The sequence below is a fragment of the Argiope bruennichi genome, chromosome 2, assembly GCF_947563725.1.
Source record: "Argiope bruennichi chromosome 2, qqArgBrue1.1, whole genome shotgun sequence".
Lineage (NCBI taxonomy): Eukaryota > Metazoa > Arthropoda > Arachnida > Araneae > Araneidae > Argiope > Argiope bruennichi.
Genome location: NC_079152.1, coordinates 31,957,823 through 31,980,499, shown reverse-complemented (window position 1 = coordinate 31,980,499; position 22,677 = coordinate 31,957,823). Strand labels below are relative to the sequence as shown.

Here is a 22,677-nt window from a genome sequence, read left to right as displayed (position 1 = left end):
AATAATGTTACTGTTATGAATTTTTTGAACATTATGATATTTTTCATATCCATTCGACTGGATTACCTAACGCGGACGCTAAAACTAGTCTTCATCAACTCACTAGCTTTCGAAATTTTCATATCATTTCCACTTTTCCTTATTTACAAATTAATTTTAAAGATAAATACAAATTTTTTTAAAAAATTGAACGACAATAATGAATATCAGGATAGCTTACATCTTATGAAGGACTTTGTATAATTCTCTCCTCTAATAAAAAAAAAATTTAAATACTTCTTGAGACATAACCATTATTTTAACTTAAGATAAGGCAATAAATAACCCAGCGTGAACGTTTTGATCTCCTTTGTGAATGGTACAAACTGCTAACCTTTAGTATATAGCTTCGATTATCTTTAAAAATATGTAAGATTTTTATATTCTTAATAAATACCAATGATAATATATGGTTAAGTTAATAAGTTAATATAAAGTGAAAGTAGGGCTGGAATTTAGTTTCTTTTTAGCTGAGTCTGATGGAAATAAAAATAAAACATCTCAGTCATCAACAAATATTTGTTTTAAATTTCATATTAAAATTGTTTACAAAATTAAAAATTATTGAAGAGGTTGACATCGAAATATCTTTAGCAGATGCTTCAAAAATTAAAATAAAATTAATAATTTAGATTTTTCAAGAAAAAGGGTATTGTTTGAATACAGTTCGCTTTTTTTAAGTATATATTTAGCGAATTGATAATTTTTCTTTATCCTCAGCAAAAGAATGCGATTTTTTTTCTTTAAAAAAATTACATGAAAGTTTAAAATCAGAGATTAAATTTACCTGCCTCGGAAATCTTGGTAAACAAAGTTTTATCTAAAAAAAAATTTTTTTTGACTAAGAATAATTTTACATTATTAATTGTATTTTCATGAAACTCGTAGAATCATATATTTTTGCCGAATATTGTAAACCTAAAGCATGCCAAATGAAAAATCTTCAATACGCATTAACGTACCAGAAATTTTGCTAAATAATATATATATATATATATATATATATATATATATATATATATATATATATATATATATATATATATATATATATATATATATATATATATATATATATATATATATATATAATAGCGAAGAATTTTTAAGTGTTTCATTCTAAAACATTTCTAAAATAAGTGGTTATTTAAAATCAATGATCACTTTCTTGGATAGTGTCTAAAGCACTAGCAATAGACACTTTGCAAATAAAGTGATTTTCTTTATTTAGTCAAATGAAAAGTGTATATTTGTGAAGAGATGGCTACCGTGGAAGAATCCACTACTGTGAAAAGTCCTGCTTTAGAGGAAGTCTTAAGAGCGCAGAATGAGAACGTATCAGACGTAGAGAGGTAATTTTTTTACTCAAAAGATAATTTTAAAATGCTTTATTATCATCATTAATTGACGTTTTTCCCATGTCAATATATTTTCAAATATTTTCAGCATTTTTATATCTTATAAATTGAATAACTTTCATAGAGGTTTGCAACATTTTTAAGGTCTCATCAAATTATTAATTTTTTTTCAGATCTTTCCAATTTTTTTTTTTTCTGAATTCGTTGACATTTTTTCCCCGGAACTTTTCACTTTAATTTTTTGTTTTCTCATATCTCTATATCAATTTTATTGATATTTTTTTTTCAAAATTTGGCTCAAAACTTCTTCATTAGTATAATGACATTTTTTGCAAAAAGTGGAAAATACCATGCGATGTAATCATGTAATTTTTTTAACTGATTCTGGAAATTGCTGCATTAACCTAAATAAGAAAAGTTTGAGTACTTAATTTTTATTATATTTATCTAAAATTAGTGTTCAACAAAGGAAGTTTCCCTGCATCAAAGATTAAATAATTTAACTGCAATCATTATCAGTAAAAGCAGTTATTATTAGCCAATTACATGTGTATTTTTCTATGTACTAAATAAAATCTAGCAATAATAGAAAATTACAATCGAGCTTTCTATTTAAAATTCTACATTATTTTTTAAAAATATTATCCCATTATATGAATGAGACCTTAAAAGAAAAAAATATCTAAATTCCCTCGTTGCATTAAAATGCTGGAAACATTAGCAAATTCTTAGAAAAATTAAGAAATGATCTAAAGTACTTCTTTCTGTAATTAAATTGAGCTATCTGTAGCGCGATCTAACAATCAAAATAATTGCAACGTGTGGGAATTCGATGATATGAAAATTTGAAATCCATTAAAACGAAAGGCCAATATGGTGTTTTTTTTTTTTTTTTTTTTTTTTTTTTGCAATTAGCCTCAAAACAATAATACTTTCTGTTATAGTAAAATATATAATTTTTTTTTAAATTCTTCTCTTTGCACTATGCCATAAATTTATGTTTGTTTTTAAGCAATCATCTTTGAAATACCAGTGCTTTGGAAACACCATCACTTTTTAATGGTTTTTATTGGTTTCAGCGAGCTCATGATTGTTGATGAAGAAAGAAAGTGGGATTTGTATGATGAATCTGCAGTAGAGAAAGACAGCTTGACAGAAGATAGACCCACATTCAACAAAGCAGTAAAACTGCTCAAAATCCTCGTGTACCTCGCTACATTCGGCATCATTTTGGCTTGTGCTGTTCTCTCCAAAGCAACGCTTCTTTTCATGACTTCAGTAATTCACGAAAAAAACACGTTCTCTCCGTGCAATATCTCAGGTAAGTTTCTGAAAAAAACAAATTTCATAATCATTGGGGTTAATAAAATCACTAGAAGGGGTCACCCATATTCCCTATTAACACTTTATCCCTGTCTCCCTTCTATAAAAATTGTGGTTCTTAAATGAGGAAGTGCATATCACGAGTACTCAGATTTTTATTTTCAAAATCCAGCGCATGAGTATTTTGTGCTGCGTAATATAATGAAGAAAACCGAATACGGATTTTAATTACTTACTGTTTTAGCCGATTAATACCAAAGTTTTATATGAAATTACAGTTTTAATAACAAAATCATATAACAAATTTCATTTATTTGCATTTTTGTATTATCGTGTTTACATGCATGAAAATATACAAACCAACAGATGATATATTTTTTTATGAAATTTTATGCAAAATTTGATATTTGCAATTTAGGTGCTGCAACCGTGAAACAAATTTCACTTATCTAATTTGTTCGGTAGTAATTTGTTTACATTTGACAGTATGCGATAAAAGAGATTTCTGAGACTCGTATGTTAGTGTTATATATATGTTACAGGCGAAGTATGAAACGCAGGCATTCTATGGAATAAGTAAGCATTGTATATAACGCCGGACGTTTTTTTGGCAAAGTATGAAATATGTGAATTATTACATACTTCTTTAAGCATTGTATATATTAGAGTATAATTCTGTAACTTCTGTAGAATATAATTCTATAGAATGACAAATGCATTTAAGCAATGAAAAAAGGTTCTGATAAAGCTATTATATAAATGACGCGTATTCCTCAAAAATAGAAATAATATTCTAATTTTTTTAAAAACGAGAGTGCGATTTAAAACAATTATTCAAAATGCGGAAAGAAAACAAATTTATACATTTCCTATTAAGGGAAATAAAATTTTCGTATCAAAAAATGAGAAATTAAAATTTACCTACTCGTTGCTTGAATGAAATTTTCAATTACATTCCATTAAGTTTTCATGCAAAAACATTCCATATTTTGGCACTTTGTTTTGTACATACATTTGATAAATCATTGGCCGCTTCCACCGAATTGAGCAATTGCAACTATGGCGAATTGGTATGAGCGAGGATAAAACCTGGGACCTTGTGGTTCGCAGCTCAGTAACATGACCACGATACAAAAGCAACTGCTCATGCAGCTTAGCTGTTAACTGTCTTATAAGATTTCACCACACAACTGACCATAGAGGAATTTCGTGGTCAAGAATATCCTTAATTCTAAGCAGGTAGATATTCTTGACGTGCCTTTCCATGTGATATTCGAAACGAATCGGTGATACATGGGGCGTGCGTTAAAAGTCATGTATCTTGCAACGTGATATTCGAAACGAATCGAATATATTTCATAGTTTTCCAGTATCTCATTTGGCATTCTATAGAATGCCCACAGAGAAGGAGTTCTCCTAGAAAATGTGTGAAATAACACACAATAACTATAAATGTGAGAATGTCTAGGAAATATGTGAAATATGAAACGTTTGTCACATTACCAGCTAATTTTAGGCATTATATACAATATCTAAATTCATTTTATAGAATGCCAGATTTTATACTTAGCCAGTAAAATATATATTGATTTCTATCATGATATTTACCTTTACTTACTTTATTTCGTATTTTACTTGAAATTGAACGATCTATCTTAAAATTCTTTCTTTTTTTTTCAGGTTTGGAAAGGGACCAAAAATATGTCGTTCAACTTTCTAAAGAAGAAAGATATTCTTGGATGTGGTGTCTTTTATTCATTTTCTTTGTCCCCGAAATATTGACGTTTATTCGATCGGCTAGATTATGCATATTTAAAAAATACCAAAAGCCAAAACTCCCGTCTTTCATATTGGTAAGTTAATATTTAAAAAATTCTTTTGAATTTAGCTTTAGGAAGCTTCTGATTCTGAATAACGTAAGATGTTATAGATTTATGTGACTTCTTATAAAAGGAATATAAAAATTTTGAAGTGGCGGAAAAAAAAAACTACCATAATTAAAAAAAAAAAAAAAAATCATTTTTCGTGATAACGATGTATATGTTAGCTATCGCTTTAATAATGGTTTCCTATTAATAATAATAATGGTATACGATTAATAAATTTAATGGCAAGAAAATGCAAAGAATGAAATAAAACATGTCACTGAGCATCTAAGGGATCTTAGTTTTCTCGATTCTATGATATTTCATGTAGCGATTTTACAGAGGTGACTGCGGAACACCTCTGTAAAATCGGAATTTGAGTTAATTTTGTGCATAAACTTATTATTCTGGAAAACAATGTGGGTTTTTTTTGGTGTGTGTTTGTCTTTCTGGGGAACGAAAAACAAGAAGCATTTTGAAAATTGCAGTACTCTTTTTACAAAAAGTTTCTGAAAAAAAAAATCTTTAACTTTACTGTTTTATACTAGTTTTGTCTAACTCTACTATTTTCCGTAAAATACTTTTTTTTAACAATACAATAGTTTTGAAAAAAGAGAAAAAAAATCTTAGAAATTTTGAAAACTTTAAACAGGATCTACTAAAATTGTCTTTTATTCCCTGTGGAGATACGTAATTTGTATTTCAGATCTGTGAAACTCAAAACTCGTTAACTCATAAACGAGCAGTGTTGATGAAGATATTTACAAAATCTTGTATGCATATCTTTTTTAATTAAAATTTTATATTTAAAATTAAATTTTATAACAAGAAGGTTTACATAACCTTGTCTCTACTGAATAAAGAGTGTAAATTTAAAAATGTATTGAAAAAAATATCAATTTTTTACTCTAGCGAATAATAATTTATTCTTCATAGTATATTTATGGCGAAATATGAAACATTTAAAAATCCTGTAATAAACAAAAATCAGACGGTCAGATGGCGAGGACAGCGCGTGAGTTGGCGCTTCTCTCTCGAAGCTTTCGTGCCACACCAGCAGAAGGGCGTTTCGTGCACTAGGACCCTTGACAAGGCGGTTCTTCGGTGGAATCGGGTCTCGAGACTGAAACCCTTCGGTTCCGAAGTCGGGACCTCACCACCAGGCAATCACAGCCCCGCTTTATTATTTAAGAATAATGCACAAAAAAACAAATTGACGAAAAAGAGGGGGAAAAATAAAAGTAATCGAGTAGTGCCAATCTCTGAATTTCTTTATGATGAGAAATAAACAGCTTACCCCTATAGCCCGAATAACATCGTTCTTCCCTATTTCTCCAGTTTCTATGCCTCAGTTCAGTGTAATCACTAATCGATTTTTCGGAAAATTCTATTATGAAAATAATGGCTTCTTTCGTCAACATGAACATTTCCTTGAAAAAAGGAAACAAATTGACTAACAATTTTGAAAAATACTTAAATGAAGTTGAAAACCCTATAGAAAGATAATTTAAGGTATCATCTTATACAACATTTTTAAATTATTCCATTGAAAACTATAAATAATTTTTAGATATCAAAAGTATTATTTTCCAGCCACATCTCGCAAAAATGTAATTTAGTAAAAGGGCAACAAGATGTTCTTTTGATTTCATGATATATAAACAATTCTACAATGATCCAAAACTTATATTTATAATTATTTTCAGGTCTTTGTCGTCGAAACTTTGCATATCGTTGGACTTACTATCATGGTATTCGTTGTTTTTCCCCAAATAAATTCAATAGTAGCATTGGCTCTGACAAATGCAGTGTGCATTGTTCCATCCTTTCTAAACGTGTACGCTAGCTGGAATTCCCAAAACACTGTACAAGCCTGGATGAACAATATATTGTGTTTATTCGTTATAGTAGGCCAGATTATAATTATCATATGGGCCTCTATGTATGGACATGAGGCAATTTCGCATGAATTCGATACCAACTCTCACTCCGCCACTATTTTAATGTCTTGTGCAACAGTCGCCGCCATTTTAATATCTTGTGCATGGTGGGAAAACTTCGTGAACATCAATTCGCCACACATTTTGCAAACTTTCAAGAATGACATTGAAAGAAGCAGAAATTTCATTTACATATTTATTTCATCGTGGAAAATAATTTTAGTTTACTTTGCTGTTCTGATTTGTTTAAGTCTCTCGTCCAACAGCGACGAGGTGAGAATATTCCTCAAAACCTTTCCTAACTGCTTCAAGCGGCATAACTTAACCATGATATGGCCTAATATAGATGATACTGTGATTATATCAGACACTTTGAAGCCTCCTAAGACCCTTACGTTTTTTAATGACCATACTGAACCATATTTGCCATTGATAATAGCTGCAATTCACATGACGGCTTCATTTTTGTGTTATTCTTGCGGCAAGTTTGTTTGCAAGATCTGTATACAAGGTTTCAGTTATGCTCTTCCCGTCCTGTTAACTGTGCCCGTGACAATGAGTTTTTTGAACAGCGCGTGCGAACATGAGTGTGGCTACAAAAGATTGACGAAGACGTACCATTACTGGAATTGTCCGGAGGATCAATCGGGATTTTCAATGGAAACTAGAATTTTTTGGATTTTGTGGTTGTTGTCTCAAGTATTGGTCACAATTCATCTCTGGAACCCTCAAAATGAAAGAATGGCTTCGACAAACAAGTAAGTTCATATTTTTCCTTTTTGAAATTTCGACTCAAATGGGAATGTTTGCAAGATAAACACACATCATAAGCTGCTTTCTAAAAACAAAAAATTACTGAATTCACTTTAAAAATTATGTACTAATCACACTGCCACTTGCGACTGTTACTTATATGATGACAGAAAACTAATGTCCATGATCGCATTAGAATTTGTGAGCATATTTAATATCAAGTTCTTCGTCAGTAATGTGGTCATACAGCCATCGTTCCATTGTATTAGCACTATTGATGCATTTGTAGAAACAGAAAAATACTGAATTCTCTTTAAAAATTATGTACTAAGCACACTGCCACTTGCGACTGTCACTTATATGATGACAGAAAACTAATGTCCATGATCGCATTAGAATTTGTGAGCATATTTAATATCAAGTTCTTCATCAGTAATGTGGTCATACAGCCGTCGTTCCATTGTATTAGCACTATTGATGCATTTGTATTATTTTTATGCTATCGACAGATGATGTCAATGGCAAAATAATGCTGCTTACTTCCAACAAACAAATTTATTAACAACTGCTGCGGAGGTACACAGTACCCCCAATACCTCTAGTACCCCGTGAACACTATATAATAGTTACCTTTTCTAGAAGTTTTGAAAAATTTTACAATATTTGCTCTCCTTGTGTATCAAAAAATTCTCGGGGGTAGGGGAGGGCATTTCAGATAAGGGAATGAAAAATGGCTCGATTCATTTCGATTCAATTTTTAGGAAAACCATGAATATAGATCTTTATTAGTCACAGTATTTTCACAATGCATAGTATGTCTTCTCAAAAAAAGTTAAAACAGTCAAAATCAACTGGGGAGGGGTAATGATAAACAAATCATGAGATACAATTAATGTTCTTGTTTTTCAATATTCATTTTTTTTTTCATTTGCAGATTATTTGTAAATCCATTGTATTGCTCAGCACTCATTGATCAATCTCTGGCTTTAAACAGACGGAGGAATGAAAAGGTACTGTCTAACGGATATTCTTATCTCACATTTGCTTTTATTCTTTTATTTGTCTTAATGACCATTATTCCGAGATGTTCGAGATTTCAAAAACAACTTTGTCAAAAGAATTGTTTGATTTTTTAAAACTTAAATGATATGCATTTTGTCACTAATTAGTTTACTTATGTTTTATACTATCATCTGACATTTAATGATCAATAGTTTATACGAAAGACGATTATTAAATTCGATTAGAATTAAAAGTGTATTTATCATATTAATAAATACAAAGCAATTTCTGTAAGATTTGCTATTATGTAAGTTCAGAACCTACTTGTTACTCTCATTCACTAGCAGCATTGGAGATTGCTCCAATGCAAACATAGACTTTTTTTTTCATAAATTCTTTGGCAAATCGTCTGATCTTTCCATTTTATTATTTCAAATAAAAACATTTAATTATTCATTTTATTAAATTATTTATTATATTTTTAATTATTTATACAAATTGTTAATTCCAGTTTTACCCTACTGCATGATATTTCTATTTATTTATTATTATTATCTAGTCTATGCAAACATAGATTTTTTAAAATAAATTTCTTGGTAAATTGTTTGGTCTTTCTATTTCATTATTTCAAATGAAAACGTTTAATTATTTATTTTATTAAACTACATATTATATTTTTAATTATTTATATAAATTATTAATTCCTGTTTTACTCCATTGCATGTTTTTTTTTATTTATTATTATTATTTAGTCTATGCAGACATAGACTTTTTGTTGTTGTTTTTAATAAATTTTTTGGCAAATTGTTTGGTTTTTCCGTTTTATTATTTCAAATGAAAACATTTAATTATTTATTTTTTACTCTATTTATTTATTATATTTTTAATTATTTATACAAGTTGTTAATTCCAATTTTAACCCCAGTATACGATATTTTTATTTACTTATTATTATCATTATTTTGTTGCAAAACGCATGTAAATACATGCAGTTTAAGTGTCAAGACTAAAGAAAAGAAATAAAAAATTATAATTAATTATTTTGATTTTTTTAATTGAATTGTCATTGAATAAGTGTGAAAACTGTCCATCAGGTCACTACTGTTCATCTTTTAGGAGGAGTTTTTGTGGCCGACAAACGAATTATGTCCTGTATTTTCTGCTTTATTTTATAAACAAAGGGGGGGATGTCAAACTTTAAATAAAAAAAGAAGACCTTTAAAGTGTCTTCTCATTTTTAAGCAAAAATAATTTTTTATTCTTTGTTCTGATTTTAACCTAAGATTTCTATCCAAAATATACAATATACACACCAATAAATGTGATATTATCTATCGATACATAAGACTAGTTAATAAAAAAAGTATTATTTTTTACGCACTTCTGGCGATATTTAGAATATTATATAGGAGAAAAATGAGCAATATTTTGTTAGTAGAAACTGCATTAGACAGTATTTTATGCAACCATTTAATAAGAATGACTTTGAATGTTTTACGAGGAGCATTCACTTTCTATATTTATTACGTTCTGCTACAGGTGGAACCGGACGGCCATGCCCGGTTGGACAGCAATGCGTCCGAAATGGACGGGAGTGATGTCCCTCGAATTTTTGCTTGCGCAACTATGTGGCATGAGACCCCGGATGAGATGGAACAGCTCCTCAAGTCCATCATGAGGTCAGTAACACTTTTGCTAGGGTAGTGGAACACGGACTTTGAGCTTTTCATAAGATGATTGCAACCGGTATATATATATAATTGCCCACTGCCGTCTGTAACGCTGGGGGTGGGGGGTTAAAATATTCCCCAATGTCAATATCAGATATCAATTCTGTGTCATTATCAGTTGGAAATCCAAACTTCTGTTTTGGCTCTAACAATTGAGACTGGTTTAGAGAACATGCAATCCAGCACAAAATCCATTAGTTCTAATATTAAAAAGAGCTCATATTTATAAGAATTGCTTGAATATCTCAGGAGATATTTAATGTCCTGAGATATTCAAGAAATTTTGTTTCTATTTTCAATAACCTCGATAAAGTTAATTTCCATTCTAAAACTACTGAAACACTTAAATATATTCTTAACAACAGAGAAGTACTTCAAATATCTCAAGTTACTGCCTCTTGGTCTAATTAAAAAGACTATGCATTAAGCTTCTATTCTGAATCAATCTTATAGAACCTTGCCGCTAATAAAAATCCTTTAAAAAAACTGTTACTCAACAGTAATCTCTAGGCATTCACAAACGATTTTGTCTTATTTCTACTGAATCGACTCAGGATAAACTCACACCAATCAAACAGGAAGTCCTCAATCTTCAAACGCCGGGCTAAAAATATTACTTTAAAATTTCAACTAAAAAATCCTGCAATAACGTAATTATCAAGTTAGTTTACAGCAACAATCATATGAAGCAATGTGATAATCAAAAAAAAATATATCTCTATAAAAATATCCATCATTAAAATATTTCGTGTTATCACAGACAATAAACATAAATGGGCATCTCACTTCCTCAACTTCAAAACCAATGCAACTCCTTTGTATCAAAACTTCTGAAAAACTGCTGGCTCAACATAGGAACTGAAAAAAGAATTCGGAAGGTATGATAAAGATGGAAATTTTTACCACAGCATCACCGAGAGAATGTTCTTTCATGGATCTTCCGTTTGGATCTACCGCTTCTTAGTTCGGCTGTCAAGAATCCTTAACTGTATACAAAGAAAATTTCTTCTCAATATTTCTAGCGCATGCTACATTCTCCTCATATATTAAGTGGTTCCATACCACTGCTGTTTACTATGGCCGCATTGAAATTATGAATTCCACTCATTATGTCATTTTACCTAAACCAACCCATCAGAACCTCGAACCAATCTAGTGGAGCAGAGTGATGAAAAACAAAATGTCCAAGATCAAACCAAGAAATCTGGAACAGTTACTTCAGAATAATGAAGATCTACTTTTCTTAAGTACAAACCCAGAATAGTTTGATTATTAATATCGATATTTCCAATCAATCCCTTCTCCATGTAAATTAAACTTAACATCAAATTCCATTTACTTATTGTTTCTTACCAAACATACTCCATTTTATATAGGTGTTGTATTGATACAACATTGTGTATTGTAATATAATTTTCCCATGCTTTTTTAGCAATAAATATTTCCGCATATATATATTCAATTGGATAGGGAATCCGGGAGGTTCCGAAGCCGCGAATAGCCTGTGATGAAAAGAGAGAGAGAAAAAAAGAAAATGGTTCTATTTAAAATTTGAACTACGATTGGCTGATGCAATTCTTCATAAATTACTCTTCCTATAATTTACAGTGTCACTGGGAGATAAAAATGACCCAGTGCAAAAGACAGCAAGAAGTGTTCGACTGAATTACAGTAATATTAACATTGAAATATGAAAGTGACACCGGGAAAAAAAGGCACTCCCAAGAGAACTAACTTCTCAGAGTTGACAACTTCCTCTTACAACGGCACTCAACTGTTTCATCCCTTTTCAACTCCATTTTTTGGGCTTTCTCCTTTCTGAAGCCTGCATCCTTTTTAAACAATCGAAGGAGAATGTTGATCCTCTTTTAATCTATTGCCATTCACGTTTTTTTCTCCTATGCTAATTACACATAGCCTCCAGTATACATTGATATTTTTGATGTAAAAATACATTAACGTGAATAACGGAGACTAGATAATACGGTAGAATCCAAACTCTGTCATAGCTATTGTGACAACTTTCTTAGTGGTAAGACTACAAGATGGAATATAAAAAAGTTTTGATTTTATATTTTAAATAATTCTTTAAGAATTTTTTTTAATTGGAAATTATTTTCTGTTTCAGAATGGATGTTCACCAATGCTCTCAGAAAACTATCCAAGATGGATTGGTAATTCGAAATCCAGATTACTACGAAATTGAAAGTATGAATTTCTCATTAATATTTGTTTAATAGATTTCCCATAAAAAATAGCGAAATTTAAAGCAGATTTAAAATTGAATGTTCGTATTACAAGAAGAGGTTTTAAATAAATTTAGAAAGCTTCATAGTTTTAGAAGCTTTTTTTTTTCTTTAGAAATTCGCTTAAGAAAAATTTTGCTTTGATTTTTTTTTCAGTCAGGGTTGACCCTTTGGATTTTTTTGGATTTGGAATAATTGAAATTTAATTTTAATAATAAATGTGTTTATAATATTGTATTAGTACCTATCGAATATAGGGGACATTTGCCTAACGAAGTATTTCTGTACTGTTTGTGAGCACATACCTTTTTCTCCTGATTGCAAAATACAGAAGATTCAACGCAAGAAAATTTAAGAAACAATTTTCTTGACTAGCCATCCATTTATTCATATCGAGCCACACTTTATCTTTATACAATTTCCGATAAGCAATTCCATATCACGAATATTTCTTCAAGACAATAAAATTATTTTCTTCATAAACTACTAATTTCACAAGAAATCATTGGGTTTCCGTGTGATCGTTAAAATAAATTTGCTCTGCTTTTCCTCGCGAGCTACTCATCGCTCATTCTCACATAATCGTTTACTTTTCTTGATTGCCAAGCAAACAAGAAATCTTTTTTGCATAACTTTCAAGACAACGGGAATCCGCTGCCACCTGGAGTTAGGAAAGGTAACTAATCCCGACAGTACCAGAAATCATAATATATGGCGGGCGAGCAAAAGGAGGCGGTTTTCACTTACTGATCCCCAGAGAATCAAAATGTAATTCTGGGGGGTGGGGGCACGAGCGAAGTTCTTTGTTATTTTCTCCAAGGTGGGTAGTAAATTGGATCAGTCAAGCATATGACATATAAAACATGAAAAGATCCATTAAGCACGTAACTGATTTAAATTTAAAGAGCTCCAATGTATTTTAAATATATGAAGCAAAACATATGTTCAAATAATATTTTCTAAGCTGGCAATATTTATAAGTCATTATCCAAATTTCAATAAGCGTAATGCGACAAGTCTGAGTAAAAATTATGCAAAACTTGAGTTCACAGTTTAAAATTTAAAACTTAAACATGTTCAGTTATTCTTTTACGAGGTCAATTAGAAATTATAAAACATGGACATATACATTAAAAAATTGACAAATTCATACTTAATATTACTATACAATTGCGGCTTCGAATATAAGAGTACAAAGATTGATAGTAAATCTTTTTTTGAATCAAATATCAATTTCTCTTTTCAGCTCATATATTTTTCGATGATGCTTTCGTTGTGAGTGATGATGACGACGACAAAATGACCATCAACAGCTTTGTAAAAGATTTTATTGCAGCAGTTGATACGGCTGCAAGGTTTGTCCTTTATCTTATCTCAATAATTCCTTATTAATGAGAAAAGAAGAACAATCCATTAATGAATTTGAAATTTACATCCTGAAGAATTAAATAAATCTGTTAACTGCAATTAAGTAAACAGATGATTTACATTTCAATTTCTGTTTAGAAATTAAAAGTTTTAGAATTCTTTTAAATAAGAAAACCATAAAATCATGAATTATTCTACTTTATGAAACTAACGATCCTACAACGGCAATGTGGTTGACCTTGCGATAAAAGTGAACTGGAACTGGATGACGCAATCCTTTATTTTTGATTAAAAGTATACTTTAAAATCTATAGTGATGATTTTAATTTCTCTTGCATATCTACCCAATGCTACATATCGAAGATGTAAGGAAATAATACAAGGATGAAAAGACAGATCAATCGGTCAACTTGATCTTGTAGCATCTCAGGTAGGAGTTCGCCTTAGTTCAAAAGTATGCAGATAATTTGCTGTCTAGAAAACTATCAGGAGAAATTAGCCTACTTTTGTGTTGCGCATGAGATAAAACTCCGATAATCAACCCATCAACAAAGAAAAATTGTTTACTAAAGCGGATACCAGTTTACGGATTTTTTAATAATGTTTGTTAAGAGCACAGTCATAGCTATTTTTAATCAGATTTATGTTTTTCAACCATATGATACCTTAACTTATTAAGATCAATAGTGAGTTAAAATCTGCAAAAATAAAATATAACGCTAAAGATTTTAAGAAGTCCTTTCTGACCGCATAAAATTAACCGTAGAATGCATGATTTTTTTTAACAAAAAAATATATATGTTTTGAAAAGATTTATAGAATTTAGGAAGATTATTAAAAAATATTTAATTATTTTTTCGTAAAATTTTAATAGAATTAAAATGTACCAAATAACTATAGTATGAATTAAACAATATCCCAATGACACAAATCACATTATAACAATTCTGTAATGGAAATAAAGTCCCTTTTTACCAGTTTTTACAATGAAAAAAATGATAGTATTTTTAGTGGTAGAACTATTCATACAACAACCATCTTGGTATTTATCAAATTTCCAGTTTAAATCTAATTCTAGTGCCGCTGTTGCCATATATCGGTCTTTTCTACAAATGTTTATCGAAAAGCATTTAAAAAAGGATTTTCAAAATTCATTGTTGCCCCTTGGAACAGTCATGTGAAGTTTAAGAATGGAAATTAAAAAAATGTAACCAAATGGCTAAGTAAGGTTCATGCCCGTCCTGAACTTGATTTTGCGACAAAACTTGAAATAAACTTGCGCAAACTTTATTTTGAAGCAAAAGAGCTAAATTAACACTTATTCCTGGATACTGTCTGTATCTGTACATTGTTTATGTGAGAATATCTGTAAATTTCTCTTTTTAACGATGATACTAAATTTGTAGGAAAGCTATATTACAGAATCGTAATAATATGATCACTGAAAAGAGAGATTTATATGTATTCTTAATGAATATTTAATGATCTCGGACTCTGGCAACTGAATAGCTCTGGGGTCATTGTCTTGATATCCATTAAGAATGTTTGAAAATCTTTATTTCCACCAAGGACACTAACAATGTATAAAAACAATATCATATTATTCAGGCTAAATATCAAATATTGCAAGACGTAATATTCTCAACTTGTCTTTTGATCGGCTTTTACTCTCAGTTTTAAAAGAATATATCTACAAATATGTGAGACAGACTCCTCGCATGCATCTTCTTTTTAAGGTTTTCAACTTCTTATTCCTTTGACCTCCGTGTATATTTTATACGGCGCAAGAAAAACTGGTAGTAAAATTAGCATCAAGAAAAATTGTTTGACCTAATAAAAAGGCGGGCAGTATTAGGGGTTTAAGAATCACCAGAAGAAAAAAAGAAAACTAATGAAATTTATTAATTACTTCAAAAGTTTTTATAGGGCCATTTTTGTTAACTGCTTTTTTTATGAGATTATTAACGGTCACATCGTACTGTCTTGCAGCAAAGTTTATAGCAAGAAATGCCAGCAGCCTGACCCTCCCATCAAAGTTCCGACACCATACGGAGGGCGTCTCATCTGGCGCTTGCTAGGAGACAATGCTCTCGTCGTCCACCTGAAGAACAAAGAACTCATAAGGCACAAGAAGCGATGGAGTCAGGTAAGATTTTTCTATTCTTGCTCTATTGTTCTATAAAGATACGTGAAAGACCTGCAATCTGATATAAATTTGAAAACAACATTTTAAAATAACCACTTGTTTTCTGTTTCTCGAAAGACAGCTCTAATAAAGGGGAAGAACTGCGTATTTAAATAACATAATGTATGAAGTTTTATGTTTACTATCTCAAAAAAGTTCAATGCAGCCATCAACCTCTGGTAACAACGAATCTTTGTCCAGATATAAATTCCTGCAAAGATTTTGCAGTATGTTTAGTTTCTCTGATATGATTATCATTGTGATTTATTTATTAAATCGGCCTGACCACCTGGTCAATTAATAATCATTCAACAACATATTATTAATTATTAGGTCTCCTTTAACAAATCCATCTTCATGCTACGCTTGAATTAAAATATCTGTAATGCTTACTATATTAAGCTGAATTTACAATGGAGAAGTTTCTTGACGCAATAAGAAATCAATTACATTCATTCAAGTAACAGGACAATTAATTCCACCAATCATCTAACGTGCGGTTATAAAACTGACAGTGTAACCTGTCATTAACCTGACAGTGTAACCTGATATTAATGAAATATTTTCTATTCTACCCGGTGATTGTCCCGATTAACGGTGAAATTTACGGTGAAATTCCCTAAAATGAATTTCCAGAACTGTGACTATACTTATTTCTTTTAACGCTTTAAAGGGCCATTTTTTTCTAGTCATATTGTGTTAAAATATTTTTAGGCTTGAAATTAGAATAATAAAAGAGATTCATTTAGCTTATTAGATAATTTTAATTTGATTAATTAATAATTAAGTGACAAACCAAGACACATCATTTTGTGTGAGATAAAGAACTGAAGCATCTAAGTTTCTGTCTTTCTAAAAAAATTTGTCAGAACTTATGCCAACCTACATAATTTCATACAAAGATTGATAAATTTGGTGGGAAGCATACTTCCCACGACCTTAGAAAGGGTTAAAAAGATAAGTGTTAATTTGCACATATTTCGTGCAAATACAAACTTATTTTAACCAAAGATAAAATTGTCTTTATTATAAATGATATTGAAAATTAGATGTTATGACAAATCATATGCTTATTTATAAATTATGTCACAAATCAATAGAATGCCTATATTTAGCCAGAAATGATATTATTTTCTCGTTATTATTATTATTTCTCTCCACGGCCATTTTTATCAGAAACGACGTTGAATTTGAGAGCTAAGAAACTCTTTAATCATGAATTTAACACCCTTTGAGAGCTAAGAAACTCTTTAGTCATAAATTTGACACCTTTCAGAGCTAAGAAACTCTTTAGCCACATTGTTGCTCTCCTATGCTTATTCTCCTTCAGCTCTCTTGTTCACAAAACATGAATGATAGTTGGAAACATTCAGAATATTCCTTTCTAATTAACTTGCCTTAAAGAATCGAAACTCGTTATTTCTTTAAAAGAGATTTAACAAAGGAAATCCTCCTCTCATAAAAAAAAGGCATTAAAAAAGAAATCAATTAAATGTTATTACAAATATAATAAAAAGGATAGATACACACTTCTGTTAGTGAATTAAAAAAAACAGAAATGTTAAAAAAAATTATTTTTTAGTTTTTAGTCAGTAATTTATAAATACAAATACTATAGAATCTTTTAATTCATTTTTTTTTCAAATTAAATGCTACCATTTGTAATGGATGCAAACTTTCATTTTATACTTGATTATTCTAGCAGTGGATCATTAAGTTCCGAAACTATTAATGTTGTTGTTTCTTACGGCACTTACCATGGACAAGCCCGCTGTTACGAATACAGCGATTTAAGCCGGTGGGGAACGTCTCTTGTTTTTATAGTAGCGCCAACTAGGGCCAAGAGTATGACTTAGCTACTCACGCATCACTCATTCGCTTACACAACCCCTTTTTACAGACACATTCACACATTTCACAGATAGAACAAAGGAAGAACAACCATATCCAACCCGGGACTCGAACCCAGGACGGCCAGATCATGGGAAAGTAGCGCTACCCCTAAGAAAGGACGCCGGCGAAACTATTAATATATTGTATTGTCGTTCAAAATACGCAAGTACACACATTTTGAAAACTCTAGTACATCAACAAATGAGAGAAAAATTGCATCCAAATTTCAATCTTTAAGAGCATGAAACACGTTGGGTTAAATGAAATCAGCTAAAAATAGATGTTTAAAAGATAGTTTTTTTTTTTTTTTTAAGGAACGCATTCTATGCAATGGATAAGTTCTTGATTTACATTTGATCTGGTAATTATACCATTGCTACAAATGCAATACAAAAATAATAATTTCCAATGTACAGGTGATGTACATGTATTACCTCCTTGGTTATCGTCTGGAGAGTAGTATGGCCTATGGAAAATCATCCGCTGATCTCCTCAAAAACACATTCATCTTGGCATTGGACGGAGACATCGATTTCAAGCCCAATGCAGTTCAGCTGCTGGTTGACCTGATGAACAGGAACAAGAATTTGGGGGCTGCTTGTGGAAGGATACATCCCGTCGGAACAGGTATTCCTTCTTCAAAATAAGTGAGCAAATTCTGTTTTGATTCATTTCAGATCCTGTATTTCCGAAAAGTTTAAAATTTTCCGCCTGTATGTAGGAAATAATATAGGAATATGCAGTTCCAAGATTTTCAAGCAAATGACATTGAATTTTCTTTTTTTCGCCACAGAATATCCCTGAACTTGGAATCTCTGGGATTCCCTGTTGGTTGAAAGGATATACGTGGGAGTATTTATTAAGAAAAAAAAATTAATGACATTGAACTGAAGAAAACGATAATAGAAATGTATTAAAGCAAAATTTTGTTAAATTTGTCTCAAGCTCTTACGGATAAAAAAAAAATAATAATCCAACTACTTTCATTCAATCTCTCAAGTACTTTGACGTTCATTAATGTAACCTTTTGTAAATCAGAAATATAACAGTCTTTTGTTGCTATACATCTTATGTTCTTTGCGTTCAAGTCAATTATGTCCGATTAAGTAAATAATAATAGGATGGACAATGATTGCCATAATTTTTTATTTTAAATCGAAAAATTCGTAATTTGCAATGTGAATTTTCCCCCCCTTAGTGCCTTATTGATTTTAAATACATCAAAAATCATTTGATATATATAATTTTTGTATAAATGCTTTTCATTGTTGATGTATTAATTTTATAATGAAAGCGCATTATAAAATTATTTTATTATGTATTATTATTTCTGATGTTTTTGTGTCAAAGAAGAAATTAACCCTTTGCACTCGGATAGTGCCTCTCATCCACCATTGAAGCCGGTGCAATATTTTGACGTTTTATTTATTCATTTATTTAATTTTGATTATTAAAAACAGCTACAGAGTAGTAAGAAGATACAAATTAATTAAACGGTAGAAATCAACTTAAAACAATTATATATATATTTTTTCGGAGCAATAAACAAGTCTTTGATATAGGAGAATAATTATACATCGAATTACTTTTCCAAGTGCAAAGAGTTAAATGAATTGCTTCTCAGTCAACCCAGGATTTTTACTTTTCGCTTTTCGTCTCCTTTAATTTAAAGTTATTAATATCACATTTACTTTTTAGGACAAATTTTATTATTAATCATATTATAATTATCCAATAAATTTGAACCAAATTAGAATAATTATTAGAAATAAATTTTAAGTTTACAACCGAAGAATCAAAAAGAAATATATAATGAATCCGGCCTGAAGACTTTCTCAAGGGTCACACTCAGGCAAGGATTCAAACCAGGGATTTTTTTTCTGTGAGGGGTCTGACTTTCGTCCAAGAAACTGACCCCTCCTGACCCGAAAATCCTAAGAAATTGAGGTTTTGGAGATAAAATTAGTATCTCAAAATTAAATTATACAATAACAAATAAAATCATTTCCAAATTTATTAATCCAAATAAAAACACAGCAAATCAAACAACAAAAGACCATGAAAAAAAAACCAAATTCATTTAAAAAAGAAAGCAGAACACTTACCATTTGAAAGTACAATTCCAAAAGACAGTGTGAGGTAAAAAAACTTGTTAGTGCAATTGCACTTCGTTAAATGAAACTAAATTTAATTTTTCCGCGTTTAAAGCTATATACGCCTACCACGTTTCGTCATAATGCATCGTCATCATAATTGAAGCGCCATCTATTGAGTTAAAATTCCAAGTGAATTATTTTGGATGATAGTTTCCAATAAATTTGAAGTGGTAGGGAAAATTTAGAATAAAATCACGGAAGTATTCGATCATCATATCGAAATAACGCAGAACATAATATGTGATTCAGGATACAATTAAAAGTTGAAAGTTAAAATATAATAAGACTGAAATTCTGATTAAATAAAGGTCTAAAAATAATTAAATATTTTCCACAAACCAAACTTATGTTCCTCGTACTCTGTGACTAATCATAAATCTTATGGCTATTTACAGGTTTTATGGTTTATTATCAGAAGTTTGAATACGCGATAGGGCACTGGCTACAAAAGGCGACCGAACACATGATCGGCTGCGTTCTCTGCAGTCCCGGATGTTTCTCACTTTTTCGGGCCGAAGCTCTTATGAAGAACAATACCATTCGAACGTACGCCTCTAAATCAAAAGAGGCCATTGAATATGTACAGTTTGATCAAGGTATGCGATGAATTACATTGCTTTAAGATATTCTAACAGGAGCAAATGCGGGTGGGTTCTAATCAATTGTGTATTTGCAATCAGGTAGTTGCATAAGACTGTTGCGCTAAAAGCGACCGCAAATAGATAGATTAAACAATATTTTTAGATTAGTTGCCAAATTAATAAATTTTGTAAAAAAGTACAAAATCTATGAAGCGTAAAATATTAGGACTAGACAGCATATTTATACTGCATTGTTAAAATGATTCTTATTAAATTAATGTGTAATTAAATACTTATTTATGATGGAATATTAATTATTCATTTAATTGACATGCTATATTTATCACACTTGAAACGTTTTGCACAATAATTATTTCTAATGATTTGTTAAGTTTTTGTTATTTTTATAATCAATTATAATAATTATAAAAGAAGTATTTATTTCTAAATAAAAAAAAACATTAATAAATAATTATGGTTCATTTTTTATAAAATTTTATTGTTTTAATTTGTTTTCTCTATGCTATACACATTAACAATAAATAAATATGAACACATATTTTCACAGAATTACTAATGTAAAATAAATTAAAATGAAATAAAATTTTATGTGGATTTAAGTTGAAAATGGATTCAAATTTGAGAACTATCAAAAACGATTCCCACTGCCTAGGCTTGCAAAATGCTTAAAATCCGACCCACTGTTATTTCAAGTAGTAAAATTTTGAGATTTCTTTGGTAGATGATTGAGGATTTCAAAAGAAATCTGATTAGCAGTCTTGGCTGAAATAAAAGTGACTAGAATTTCTTTAAATTGATTTAAAGGCAAATAATGCATTTTCCTGTCACTATAAGGTATTAGTGGAATTGACATTTACAATTTAAGAATATGTGTATGGGATGACGTGGATTCGTATACAAGACTGAATTTAAAAAAAAAAATCCTATCGGCAAGCGAAGATACATTTCGTCTGTCTCGAATAGTACGATAAAAAAATTTTACACACAACCATACACACGCAAGGGTTAGAACTATCGGGATGAAATAGTATGGAAGACAAGCAACTGAACAATTATCTAACAAGCTATCATTACAAATTTATTGTTGAAGTTAGGAGGAATTGAAAATAATTTTTAGACTCTCACTTTCAAGCAAAACGTTCGATGCTTTGGTTGGTTGTTATTATGGGGTGATAGTTCAAATAATTTTAATTATTTTTCTATGTTCAGTTGTAAAGGAATTTACGGAGAAAAGAAAATTAAAACTCTCCATCTCTATGCCCAACAAATTGGATGGTCTTTTCACGAACTCGGCCAATATTCCTCTTTCGGTACAAATATATAGTTTAGTTTAGTTTTTTTAATTTAGTTATATTAACGTCCCGTTTTTAAAGCAACACTAGGGCTATTTTGGGACGGATCTCGTCATCTGATCGCGTTTCAAAATTACGAGATCCGTCCCAAAATAGCCCTAGTGTTGCTTTAAAAACGGGACGTTAATATAACGTAATTTTGAAACGAGGTCAGATGACAAGGACGAGACCTGAGCTGGTACATATTAACAGTTTTGCAGTAATTAATATGCATTCCATATTAATAGTTTTGTTGTGTAAAAAGTAAAGCTGAGCAATCAAGCGGGTTGCCAAAGGCGAGTAATATATACATATATAAAATGCTAACGTACGTGGCACAAAAATTGCTCCTATTTCGTATAGTGATTTGCTTATATTTTACTGTTGAATAGCAACAGTCAAATGTAAGAAAATCATTATATGAAAGTTTCACAGTGCTTCATTGAACGTTTTTACAACTGCACTTGATTCAAGAGCTTCGCTAATGAATGAAACTGAAAAATAGTATTATAAATGCTCTGGATAATGCTCACCAAAAACTCTAATCACATAGAGAAAAGAATGTAAAAGAAATGAAGAAATAGGCATCGTAAAAAAATTTAATCGGACATGTAAATAAGCTTAACCATTGCCAGATGGGTAATTCTTGTGACTTCCCTATGGAAATCGATGATCATATTTTCCAAAATATTACCTCCCAAAAAGGGTTTTGGCATTATTTAAAAAATTATCTTTTTAATGGTATCAATTTATTTTTTTGTGTAATGTTTTCTTTATTTTTAATACATTTTTTTAAGTGTAGGGCATAATTCGTGAGGTTAGGATGATATTCAGACTTATCTGACAAAATATTCAGTTGCATGTTTTTTGCCATTATTAAAATTAA

General features: G+C 30.3%; 1 protein-coding gene across 3 annotated transcripts in view; it reads left to right on the top strand.

Annotated features, from left to right (window-relative positions):
• The window catches only part of LOC129956508 (chitin synthase chs-2-like), a 79,071-nt gene that overhangs the window by 39,970 nt on the left and 16,424 nt on the right, over positions 1 to 22,677 (top strand). For 2 of the 3 annotated variants that reach the window (XM_056068430.1, XM_056068435.1), the window contains exons 2-12: positions 1,271 to 1,391; positions 2,477 to 2,718; positions 4,401 to 4,573; positions 6,292 to 7,283; positions 8,213 to 8,288; positions 9,820 to 9,959; positions 12,139 to 12,218; positions 13,503 to 13,611; positions 15,614 to 15,770; positions 18,119 to 18,329; positions 20,254 to 20,454. In XM_056068430.1, the coding sequence (XP_055924405.1) occupies positions 1,300 to 1,391; positions 2,477 to 2,718; positions 4,401 to 4,573; positions 6,292 to 7,283; positions 8,213 to 8,288; positions 9,820 to 9,959; positions 12,139 to 12,218; positions 13,503 to 13,611; positions 15,614 to 15,770; positions 18,119 to 18,329; positions 20,254 to 20,454 (2,473 nt within the window). In that variant the 5' untranslated portion in view covers positions 1,271 to 1,299. Of the gene's footprint in view, positions 1 to 1,215; positions 1,392 to 2,476; positions 2,719 to 4,400; positions 4,574 to 6,291; positions 7,284 to 8,212; positions 8,289 to 9,819; positions 9,960 to 12,138; positions 12,219 to 13,502; positions 13,612 to 15,613; positions 15,771 to 18,118; positions 18,330 to 20,253; positions 20,455 to 22,677 lie in introns of all 3 variants that reach the window. The other variant, XM_056068440.1, reaches the window with a different exon arrangement.